Consider the following 12,629-nt stretch of genomic DNA (forward strand, 5'->3'; position numbering starts at 1 on the left):
AATAAGCTGGAGGTTATGACTGTTTGGAGTAAGTGCTGGTTTCAGACAGTAGATGTACAAGGTTTTTATGCCATTGAGAACACAGACCTGCTCTAATGATGTCCTTTCTGTCTATTCAAGTGCTGTAACAAACAGTTCAGAAAGATCTGGAGGCACAGAAGGCTCAGAAATGCAGGCCTGACGCCTTCAAAGCTCTATTATTGTAACAATGTGCACATGGAAGTGTTTAAGTCACTGTCACAGAGAGGGAAGTCTCAGCCACATGCAAGCAGCCAGCAATGCTGGCAAAGAGGCTGATGGCCCTGCAGCATTCAAGGGTAAGGATTCCTCCCCCAGGCACCCGGGAAATCCACACACCTCCTCACCCCAATGCCGAGCACCCACCTCTCCACCACAAAAGTGAGGAAATTTTCTAAGCCAACAACCTTCCTGCCTCCTCTGGGCACTGGCACCACCCCAGCCTCACTGGTCACTTTTAACTCCTTGTTTTACACCACAGCCCAAAGGCAGAAAGGGGCACTCGGTCCCTAACCCACACCTGTCGTTCCTTTCATGAGATAGAGAGGCTCACAGCACAGAATTCCCCCCTGCCTTCCTGCAGGACTGTGAGCCTCTCAAGACAAGTACCTCATCACCATCCCTGCACTCAGTGTATCATCACATATATATTATGCAGAGTGCTGGCAAAGAGGAGTGAAAGTAGAAGCTCAGCAGGAACTTTGCAGTGAAACAGAGGCAAGACAGAGGTCTGTCTGTTTTCTCTTCAAAACATGTTTGGGAATTTTAACAGCTTTTGATTGACTGAAATACAGAAGCAGGCCTTACAGGCGGCCCAGAAGACAGGTTCTTCCCCTAAATCCTTTTCCACCTTTTCAACAGCTTAATCACCAGCTATGCTCCCTCTTCTGCTCTCCTTCTGTCTCAGTTAATGTGGAGTTACTCTACACACTGAGTTCAGCTTAGGCATCAACAGTGCCCCTCCAACAATAATAAAAACATCATTTCTCCTTCATTTCATACTGCAGGATTCTAAAGAGGAGGAGTAACTCCCATGGCTGCAGAAGGGTATTAAAGCCAGATCTTTTGCTTTCTGTGTGAACAGCAATGAAAAGATTGAGGCAGCCAGACCGTGACCTTTGTGTTGTACTGCAATGTTTGAAGAAGAGCAAGTCTTGTTCTTCAGGACAAAACCCACAAAATTTAGGACAAAAGCTCCAAGTGCTTATGGTGGGGGTTGAGAATGTGGATCCTAAGCAAGCAGAACTGCTTCTATCCAGCCCTGAGTAAAACTGGGATTGAAGACTGGCATTAAAACTCACCCTGTCTTTAGTGCTCCCTGTTGATTAGGCAGCTCTGCTTGGTGGTTTCAGCTTTACAAGCAGACCTAAAGATCAAACACCTGCTTCTGGACTCCAGCCAGTAATTCAGTGGCTATAAATGTCGATCTGGAGCACTTTAGATGCCTATATTTTGGACTGGTTCCAAGCTCTGCATTGAAGCTCCTGCATTAAAGGGTCGCAACAAAAACAAGTTTATAAAAAAATAGATCTCAGAATCTTCCTAAATGCAATTATTTTCTGACACAGACATTATAATTTCAATGTTTTGCTAACATTTTGTTAGATTCAAAATTACCAAAATTGCTCTGCAGAGAATTGCATTATATCCAGCTGGGATATCCCCACCGAAGTGCCCAGCGCCACAAAGTTAAAAGTAAAGGTGTTCTTTGCTGCTTTGAGTCAAAGACAGCATTTTCCTGACCTGCTGCTGTTAATCATTTCAAACATATGTTTACATGATTGCTTTTGCCAGCCCCCGTTCAGCTGTCACCAGCCCCCACAGAATATAATAATAAACACCTTGCACACCCACAAAGGGGTTACTGGAAAAGGCTTGGGTGCATGGAGAGGTCTGGAAGTTTTGAGAACACAAAACACACAGCTTGCCTAATTTTTTGTCAGACAACTCATTCTTTGACCCAACAACAACATGCAGGGTTGATTTTCAGGTGCAAATTTTATTGTGAATCATAACAAAAGGTTTCAGGAAAAGCACAGGAAAAAAAAATCAGCAAGAGTGTGTCTTTTACTTACAGAGTACATATATTCTGTGAAAGCTACTAACTCTGCAGCTGAAGGCAATGCAGCTTAATTTTAACTAACAATTATTTTCAGATACACGTTCAGCAAAGTTTGAAAATATTCTTTTTTTCTCAGTTAGTTTGATATTGAAATTGAGGACCAAATGTTTCAATGACTACTATTGTTGCAGCGTGCATGGTATTAAATTGTCAGACAAAAAAGAAAATCTCATTATTGCAGAAACAATCTCACAGAAAATATTTTCAGAATACAAAAAATTAGCCCTTGTAAATGTTGAATGACTCAAAAGCTCTTTGGAAAAATCTGTGGATATTGAGGTACGCCTAATTTCAAAATTTTGGTGGTGCTATGTCAAGTTTTCATGTGACAAATCAAAGTAAAATATCTTCATGCAAGCTAATTGTAACTTTTTACAAAGGATTTCTTCAGTCTGTAACTGTACCTTGACTGTGAAGAGAAAGCCCACATTAATTCTTACAATAAAATGACAAAAGTCATACAGGTAACAGTCTAAAAATCTTGCAAGAGGTCTTCAAGGCACTGTTTTCTCTTTGAATGCTTGGCCATTGATGAAGGTTGTTTTGAGAGGAAGACAAGAATAACAAAAACAAGACCTAAGGCTGGCATCTAGTATATTAAATATCACATATATCTTTACCTAATGAAATAAACTTCTAAAAGCCATTCTGCTTTACAACACTGTGGCTTGCAGTAAGGTGTCTGCTAAAACAACCTGAAACGTGAATTTAAAACCATACTTCCAGAATGAAAAGTAAGAACAAAAGCCAACCAATACCCCAGTCATCACGGTCTGCTTGAATGCAGCCATCCCCCAGCACTGCAATGCTCCTCTAAGAGAGGCTCTGGTGATTCCTGCCACAATTCACTGCAGTGGATTAGGACCTCAGCTCCTGCTGGTCCACTTGAATTCCTGAGCTATGGAGCTGCAAGGGCTGACACCCTCTGTAACATGACTAGGAAATGTAAAGAGCTGCATTCAGCAGTCAGCACATTTAATAGGAAACTCGGTTCTTCTGGGCTCCATCAGAAATACAGAGCAATCCAAATTCTGGGCTTTATGAGTGTGTCTTGGGTAAAATCATGCAAAGGTTCCTTTTTATAGGACTCATTCTTTATGGCAAATAACAGCCAGTCAGCTGAGAAAGAAATCTGAAAGGAGCTGATCTCAAGATATTCGGATTTTAGGTAATTATCTTGACAACAGCTTATTGACACATTATGAAAAATCTGTAGCTCCTCTTTAAAAAAAAAAAAAACCCAAACAGCAAGTTCTGTGTGCTTCAAAGAGCACACCAGGATCCATCAGGAGGGAAAGGATGCCCATCTCCAGCCACAGAAGAAACCTAGATATCCTATTGCTGGATGCAATGGATGAATCAGAAGTCACAGAAAATTGCTCTTTTGGGGGGTTTCACAATGCCCCAGCAGCAGCAATGATTACTGCTTGATTGCCTCTCGAGGCAGGCCAAGAACTGGCCACTTTTTGGTGGGCTCAGCTGCCTGTGGGGCTTGTGTGACACAGCACAGAGACAGGCACAGTGCTCTGGTGGGTGGGATCCCAAAACCACCATGAGATCCTCAGGCAGGGCCCTGGATTTACCCCAGCTGGCTTTAGGATCCGCAGTGCTGAGACAGCAGCCTGGGGACCACAGGCTCCCTCTGGGACCAGGAGAGGAACTGGCCTCTCCAGGTGGCAGCTCATGTCTCACACGAGCTCAATCAATTGATTTGGGTCCACTTAATCATCTTAACTAATTATAAATAAACCTGGGATTGGCCAAAATTTAAACAACTTCTATCTTGATATAAACAGTGAGGAGAATTCTGCTTTCAGCAGTATGTCAGGGTGCATTGCTGTGCATCAAGAATAAAAGAAATGTAGGTGTGGCAGAATTTGGCCCAGATAACTTTTCCCTTCCCAGAAGGAAAGGGCTGGCCTACACCGACTGCTGAAAAGCAAGCTGTCTACAGTAGTATTCTATATTTCTCTTATATTCTGAATCAAAGCAATAAATATTAGATATAATCTCTATATTGGATGAATCTCTATATTGGATTTCATATTTACCTGATAGCTATTTAAATCTACATTGTCAAAAATATAAGCAGTGACCCACTCCTACATGGCAGCATATACTATTTATGTGTAACTGTTAAAACTATCAATGGTTCTATATTTACATAGGATACTGTTGTTTATATAGCAGATTTTCATTTACATAAATTCTTACCATGGGATGGATAATTGTGGAAAGGTTGGATATTGTTTAAATGCTTCTACAGTTCTCCATAATTGCATTTCAATGTGAGGATTTAATAATTCTGTCTCAGTTTCATGTTTTATAAGGATGGAAATGGAGCCTGACAGATAAATCTCCAATAATGTTATGCCCATATAGCACAAGAAATACTTATTTGCAAGTCTAGGCAAAGAAAACTGCTTCAGTGTTCACTTTACCCACACAAATCTCCTCTTAAAAGAAAGTGCACTCCTGAAAACAAAGGCTGTCAAAATCCTTCAGCACTGTTGAAATGCAAAAGTGTTGCAGCTGAGCATGGTCTGCAGAAAAAACATAATTTGTTTTTTAATTAGCTATTACAATTACTACTAGGTGTGCAAACGAAAAGCTTGCATGTTAAACATTAAAATAAGCTGAAATTGCTGCTGATATATACACGAGAAATTCTGTCTCCGTTTGCTCACAAAAAGTTTGGTTCATTCCTATTGTTTAGCTTCTCAGATACTAAAGCTGTAATGAAAATGTTCATTTTCATTGAGGTCAAAATGTCAAAATGTCCAGCTATTTCTCCCTGTAAAGGGGAAATGCCTGTTGTTTTCTGTACCTCTAATTTCAGAACCTCAGTTTAAAACACACAGGTAAGAAAATATTTTAACCAAGATATTTAGAGTGCTTCTTACTCAGATATTCTTAATCAGATAATTTCTGAGATCAGAGAACACCCAGGCATTGTCCTTTGAATTGAATATTGACTTTCCCTTGGAAAAGTTCATATTATGTCTCAGGAAAATAATTTTGTAGCCCCCCAGCAGAAGTCAGCATCTCCTTATTACCAAATACCAGCTGGCGTTTAGCAAAGACAGAAAATCATTGCTGGAGTTCCCTCTGTGCTGACGTTGTACTGTAAAGCTCTACATAAAAGAAAAAGAAAAAAAGCCCTGGCAAATGGAAAGATGCAATGCTTTACATCATGAGTAAAGCACTGTGTCCCTGCCAGCTCTGCCTTTCTGCTGGTGACCATTCAAGCACTGCCCCATCGCTTCTCCTTGACCTGAGCCTGCCCTGCTCCAGCTGCAGGGCTGTTAACAGCTCTCCTCCCTGCACTAAGCACTCCCAAGATTTCTGAAGAGTTATCAAGGAATTTCAGCCTGAGGAATTTTTTTCCTGGCTGCGTAAAGCAGGACCCCAAGAATCTGTGGTGGCAACGGAGCGCTTTGTTTCAGAAGTGATGCAGGCAGCCTCCAGCAGCTTCCTCTGGAAGCATAACTGGAGCTTGGTAACAGTCTAAGGGAAGAATCATCTCCCATTTCCCTTCTGTGTCTTTGTTAAAGCTAAAACCAAACAGGTAACAGCTCAATTGGTGGTAATTAAATAAAAAAAAATCTTTGTAGCCATGTAAAATCACAAAAGAACTTCACGCTCTAATTGAATCTTTGGATGGAAGTAGTTTTGACCATTTCTAGAAAATGAATCTTACTTCTTCGTGTTGAACATTATGCAGTTCATTATGACGAACATACATTCATCATAAAATCAACCAAAGGAACAATTCTAAATTCTATTTAGCAATGAATCTGAACTTGCAATCTGATAATCCTGTGATTAAACTGCCAAAATAAAAAAAAGCCATTCTTCTACTTTTTAAATGTTATAATAATACAAATATTATAGAAAAGCTGTATTATACAGGTGTGTCTTCCTGAAAAGTGTTCTTTGCAAAAAAGATCTCTTCCTTGAACAAAAACAAGTGACAAGCTGCAAAGTGAGGTTCTGTGGAATGCTCAATAGCCCATATTGAAGCAGAGCATCACATCATAGTAAGTCTGAAGGAATGAGTAGGCCACTTCAGTTTGTACCCATAAAATTAAAGCCTAATAATAGCATTGGAACTATATATTCAGCAAGTCAAGCTTCTTCTTCTTAGCTGTCATGTGAACAAGTGTATTTAACTGTTTCTCCCCATGCACATTCCTCACAATTAGAATGGAACTGTCTTATCATGGATAGAAAATACTCTTCCCCTCCCCAGATTAAAAAAAAATTAATGTAAAAAAATAATTAAGTACTCAGTACAGAATATTCCTATGATTGGCCCCAAAGGCTGATTTGAATCAAACTTACTAATTTTCTTTTCATTGTTGCTTCACCTATTAAAAACAGTGTGAAGACAAGAATGTCTCCCAGACAAGATTGAATTATCCCAGAATGAAGACATGAATTCCCCCAGAAAATACCCAGATACCTTCCCCCAAACCCTTTTTTCTTTATAAGTTATATTAGTTTTAAATCTACTGTGAAAATAGTAGTGCCAGAATAATCAACTAAAACCCAAAAATTCTTCAGGTAAATGGATTTGTTCCTTTTAGGATAGAGATGCAGAGGAATACTTATGGAAGATAGGCTAGTTATGATGTTTTCTTTGTCAACACTCCTTTGTGACTCAAATCAATTCTTCACTCCACATTCCTGTATTTGGAAAACAGATTGTACAGTACTCTCAGTGTAGACTTCAAGTCACAATTTACAATATCTAGAAAAAAGACAAGGGAAGACAAATTAGTAACTTCATTAGCTCCAAATGTTTTCCAGAAAAAAGTGCCCATTCCCTACTCCTTTCCCTTGCTCACATTGATTACCATGAACATTAGATCACAAGGATAGCAAAAAGAGTAGAAATATCAATAAAACACAATTTTCAAACTGGCAACTCAAAACTTGGTGTTTTAACCACTTCTAATTAGGGATACAAGTAGCTCTTGCTGCTGCTGCTGAAATGTAGCCAAGCTCAGATGCTCCTGAGTCCAAGTGTGCCCAGGATTACATATACTTGTATGACTTCATCTTCAGACAGTTGTGGCTGGAAAGTAATGATTTTGAAAAAAAAGTCATCAGGCAGTAACCAATGGAAGCTTCCTCTTATGTAAGAATTGTAGGACTTGGCACACTCTGGACTGCAACATCCTTCACTAGGCCCAACTGCAGCAGGACAGCTAGAGGCAAGTTTAAATTTTCCAGAGGATCTAAAGAAGCTAGGTATACAAGTGCTCCTTGAACAAACATCTGAAAATTCTTGGAGTTAGCTGACATTCGTGGCTGAATCAGTCCTCAGAAACTCAACATCTAGAGTAAAGGATTTATATGAAACAAAAAGCTAATGAATACCTTCTGTTTCAAAGAGCAGTTCTTGAGAAAGTCAATATTATTTCACAAGAAATCTATAAAACAAACTGACAAGCACTACTGCAGCAGTCTACACCAGTGCTTGAGTCAACCTCAAACAGGGATTCAGAACTGCCCCAGAAAGAGCAGAGTGGAATCAGAATTGTCCCATCTCTTTCTGCTGAATGCATAGGAACTCAAATTCCTAACTGTGGTTCTTGGAATTGGCCAAAACCTCCAAGTGAGCCCAGTAAATGGTGTATTGTAGTCACCAGAGTTTAGCCATTATATTTATCTACATTGATGTTTCTCACAGATTGTGAAGGGTCACACTTTAAATAATTAATCCAATCAAAACTATGCCTGGTGTCCTAAAGTGTGCCAACTAAAGACATTGAATTTACATCCATGGACAAAGGGTGGAAACACTCAAGGCTACATTTTATTCTGGGCCTTGGTGATACTACCAGAGCCAGCATTGGTTTGTGGCTCTTTATAAATCAGATGAAAAATGCTTGGTATAAAATGAAGAGGAAATGCCAAAAGCTGCAGGAAGGGTGCACTGCCCCCACAACATCCCACAGCAATCTGTAATACTGTTTGCATGCAACATTGGAAGTTTCCTCTTTCAGGCCAGCAGCAAGGTGCAGAATTACTTTTTTTCCAAATACAGAACTTCTATTATTAAAGAAGTAACTTTGTTAGTTCTTTGCAAAGACACCACCACAAAAAAGATACCACCACCACAACAAAATCCCACAGAAGGGCTCAAAGTAAAAGAAGCACACTTCCAGAGAAAGATGGGTTATTCCCATTGCTACATGGGTTTGACCAGCACATGTAACATTTCACTGGTTGTAACTAAGTTTCTAAAAGAGAAACTTGAGTTTGGCTTTGATGTACACATTGCAAGGAGCTCTGAAAAAGCTCAAACTGCAAATGAATTCATTATAGATTCAGCAGATTAATGTTCCAGCCATTTTTAAAGTTAAAGGTCACAGAAAGCTTTTTAAGACCTTTTTGATTATATTGCAAATAACCCAAATAAACTGTTGACCCCATAAAAATCACTGGTTTTCATACTCATTTATTTAACTGCATTCTTTTTTTTGCCACTAAATATGTTTTTCATATTCTAAAGCACTTTTCAGCATATTTTTTCCTCAAGGACCTCAAAGAAACAGTGTAGGAATTCAAAGAGTATTTAGTGTACACATTTAGGGTAAGATCCTTTTCAATACTCTTTTGCTCACTGGAAATTTTAAGTACGGGCATTGTGCCCAATGTAACAACACATAAAACAGATGTGTTTTTCCATTCACTTTGGGCAGGAAGTTTCATATTAAGCATTTCAATAATTGCACAAGAAATGTCTTATATATGCTGAAATATCCTTATGGCTTGATTTATACTGGAAAAATTAGCTGTCCCCTAGAGCAATAAATACCTGAAAAATTAAATGCCATAAGAATTTTAAACCATCCATGGGGAGCAAGGGATCACAGATACTCTGTGTTTTACTTGGATCCCTCGATTTCACTGTTTCCTCATTCTCACTTTGACTATTTCAGACATAAAGGCTTGTGATACACTCACCAGTGGTACAGCTAAGCATGACTGTGGATAAGAGTTCAACCAGTCAAAAGAAGTAAAAAAAACCAGGCTAGGTAGGTGGAGATTTAATGCACAGGCTCGATTATTTTGTGTGTGTGTGTGTGTGTGTGTGTGTGTGTCTGTGGCTGTTATAACCTGGAAGTTGGGAGGGATGGAAAAAACCCTGAATGGAGCAGAACCTGATGGAGCAAGCAGTGCCTGAATCTCCCAAGAGTTCTGACTGTTAGAAGCAGCACTCTGACATGAGCTTATGTCAGCTCCTCAGGGAATGACAATCCAATATTGTGGCAGGAAAAGACTCTGAAATGTAAGTCTGAAATTGGCCTTGAAAAGACACAGCTATGTTGATTTTTGTGGCAGGTAACCAGCAGGAGCCCAGATATCATTCCTGGTGGGAAGAGGGGAGGAGAAGCTGCACACACAGCTCCTGCATGGTAAGAAGTGGTAACTCCTCATAGGAGGAGCAACAAGAGAATCCAGGGCTCTGTCTCCAGCCTGAAAAGCTGGATTTGAACACTGTATGTGTATCAACAAAGAGGAGTGGAATCCCAATGCTCCCAAAGTCAGCAGCAAAACCTTTATCCTCCATGAAGCACATTCTACTGTCAGTCCCCAGCTCTACATCTAATTTAAATATGCATTATTAGGTCCTGCATCCAAAGGCAGTATGTGAACATTTGAAATTCAGCTTCCACAACATCTCCTTCGTTTGTGAAAATCTTATAAATTACTGGAATACTCAAGGTTTAGCATGAAAACATGAGATGGAGGAAAATGGAGCAATTGGAGCAACTGACACCTGCCAGTGACACCAATCACAATTGTGCTCTCTTTCTTTCAGGGAATATTGGAGTATTACTGCATATGTTTGGCCAATGAATAAAAGAAGCATTGCAACCTTTGAAAAAGTGCATTTAAAATACAGAGTTCCTTGAGCACTACAAAATGTACCTCGCCTTTTGCTGCTGATTAACTTTACCTTCACTTAGCCACACTGCAACCTTGTGAGATCTGGAGCCCACACAAATTTTTAAGGAGATACAAAAAAGGTAGAACAGGTACCTTCTGGTCTTGGCTTTGGTTTTTCCAATCCACCATCCTGCATTAGCTCAAATGCAAAGGATACATTGACAACCTGGCAATACAACAGAGGCAGTCACTCCTGTGAACTCTGTACAGTGCAAATGGTCAAGACAAGGTATATTTAAAAGATATTCAAAAGGAAAAAATAGTCAGGGCTCTGTAGGTCTGGTCTTTGGAATGCAGACAGTCCATTGTTCTGCTGTTTCTGGGTGATGGTGGTTGCAGAAAGATAATCAAAAGTTAACATGAACTAACACAACCCTTAATAAAATTACTCACAAGTAAGCACAGCCCACTTCCTACAAGTTCAAAAATTGGAACATGATGGCCCCTGAAGTGCTCTTGTCTTGAACAGACAGATGAATTGCCTGGATAGCTACAGACACTGATGTAATGTTGGTCTTAAATTGACACATTGTACATATATGCCTTTATGCTTCCAAAACCCTTTAAACCTTTCCAACATTAAATTCTTGGATTTTGGACACACAAAAAAAATCAATTCTGTCATCAGTGCCTGTGTGTAATCCTATATATGTTAATGAACAGTAGGTCTTGTATAATGACAGCAACACACAATGGCTGCCAAAATCTGTTAATACTTGCTAACCACCCCATCATTAATATAATTTTCTGTTTCATTCCAGCTAAGTATTAGTACTGATTTTTTTAAATACTTGGAAATGGTTAGCAGTACAGTCCTTTCTTGACTTCAGCTATTAGCATCAAACTTATGCACAAAAGTTTGTGTTATCCTTCTACAACTAGACATATTTATATGTTTGTTTTTAACAGAAAGATGAAATCTAGTTACCTTTTGTTCAAAACTATCAGGAGTCAAGAAAAAGCTGTGCAGGGGAACAAAATAGCCTTCCAAGAGACCCATTAGCAGGACTAAGTACACTCCATCTGCAAACTGTGGAAAAAAAAAAAAACAAAACAAAACATTTCTCAGTACATTTTCTGAAAAACAGTTCACTGCTTTCCTTACTTGACAATGGAGTCCTGGAACAGATTTGCCCAGGGAAGTGACCAAGGCTGGATGGGGCTCTGAGCAAGCTGCTCTGGTGGAGGTGTCTCTGCAGGAGGAGTGGAACTGGATGATCTTTAAGGTCCCCTCTACCCCAAACCATTCCATGTTTCTGTGGTTTTGTCACTCTCACTCCTACCCCAGTGGCATCAGGTCTATGGGTCTGTTCAACCCATCACCTTCCTCAGGCAGGTGATTTTCCTTCAGCTGATGGAAATACAACCTCTCATTTCAGGGAATGCTGCTTCAGATAAATGCTTAAGGAGTTTCTAGGTACATTGGAATGTTTTCCCCCAAGGTAAATGATGCAATGAGCAGAAATAGGGAATGCCCTTTTGAAAGCCTTTGCACACGATTTCCATCTAAATCTTAATTTTACCTTTGAAAAATCTCTATCAGCTTGGTAGGTGTGTAAATAAAGCGGAGATTCTTAATAACAGGAACCAAGACATAAAATAAAGCCTGACCTGAAGACACCTGGGGTTTTTTGATCGTGCAGATCCCATCCCTTCCTGCCTGACCCCGTAATTTTCTTACGATAACTGCTGCAGTTGTTCACATGGGGAGGTATTAATACAGCAGGATTAAGCTTTTCTTTTAGCTTCTTTTCAGCCAATTTAGCAGCTGAGAACATGACAGAAGAGCATGCAGCACATTATTCCTGTGGTGCAATCAAGCCTGCAGCCCAGCTGTACAGCTGCCTGTACACTTGAGCAGCTTTGCTCTGGAGAATCCTGAATTCCCCCCGAATGGAGGCTTTGTGATCCCATGTGCTTGTGCAAAGGTAGGCAGGAAACAACTGCTCAGCCTGGCACTGCAGCAAACCAAGCGCACACAACCCCTTCCTGACCAAAACCAGCAGGTCCTCCTTGCAGCACTTGGCAGCACCCACAAGGTAGCATTTGGTAATTAATTTTTACGCCAATGGAGATACAAAACTGTTTTAGATGCTTGATTGGTGAGGGTCTTTGTACGTCTTTAGAAATGAAGGATTTCCTGCTGAAATAACATCTTAGAGCTCATTCAACAATAATTCAGTGAAATTTCTGGATAAAGCTGAGGGCACAGTGCACAACAGAGTGCAACTACCTCTCCCCTTTAAGAAAGGATTTTATAGCCTTTCTTACCTGTGTATCCAGTTCAGTCACCTCTAAATTCAACTTATTCAGATGCTTGTTCACAAAGGTGATGAGAGTCTGAAATATGAAAACACTGCAATGAAGGCCTATTGAGCAGGGCAGCAGCTCAACACCAGCAGTGTGAGCTCCACTCAGAAGAGAATCTGCGTGAGTGAAGCGACTGCAACACAATCTCCAAATTTTGAAATTGAAATGTGACATTTAAAATGGTTTTAAAATTATTTTTTACAAGAATGAAGAA

General features: G+C 39.9%; 1 protein-coding gene across 2 annotated transcripts in view; it reads right to left on the reverse strand.

Moving 5' to 3' along the window:
• Positions 1 to 5,355: 5,355 nt before the first annotated feature.
• Positions 5,356 to 12,629, reverse strand: part of PARVA (parvin alpha) — a 59,444-nt gene continuing 52,170 nt past the window's right edge. For both annotated transcript variants that reach the window (XM_054283734.1, XM_054283735.1), the window contains exons 10-13: positions 12,377 to 12,445; positions 11,034 to 11,135; positions 10,199 to 10,271; positions 5,356 to 6,893 (exon numbers count right to left, since the gene is read on the reverse strand). In XM_054283734.1, the coding sequence (XP_054139709.1) occupies positions 6,817 to 6,893; positions 10,199 to 10,271; positions 11,034 to 11,135; positions 12,377 to 12,445 (321 nt within the window). In that variant the 3' untranslated portion in view covers positions 5,356 to 6,816. The remainder of the gene's footprint in view (positions 6,894 to 10,198; positions 10,272 to 11,033; positions 11,136 to 12,376; positions 12,446 to 12,629) is intronic.

This window comes from Melozone crissalis, unplaced genomic scaffold (genome assembly GCF_028551555.1).
Source record: "Melozone crissalis strain CALT ecotype California unplaced genomic scaffold, PUWL_Pcris_2 ptg000038l_1, whole genome shotgun sequence".
Classification (NCBI taxonomy): Eukaryota; Metazoa; Chordata; class Aves; order Passeriformes; family Passerellidae; genus Melozone; species Melozone crissalis.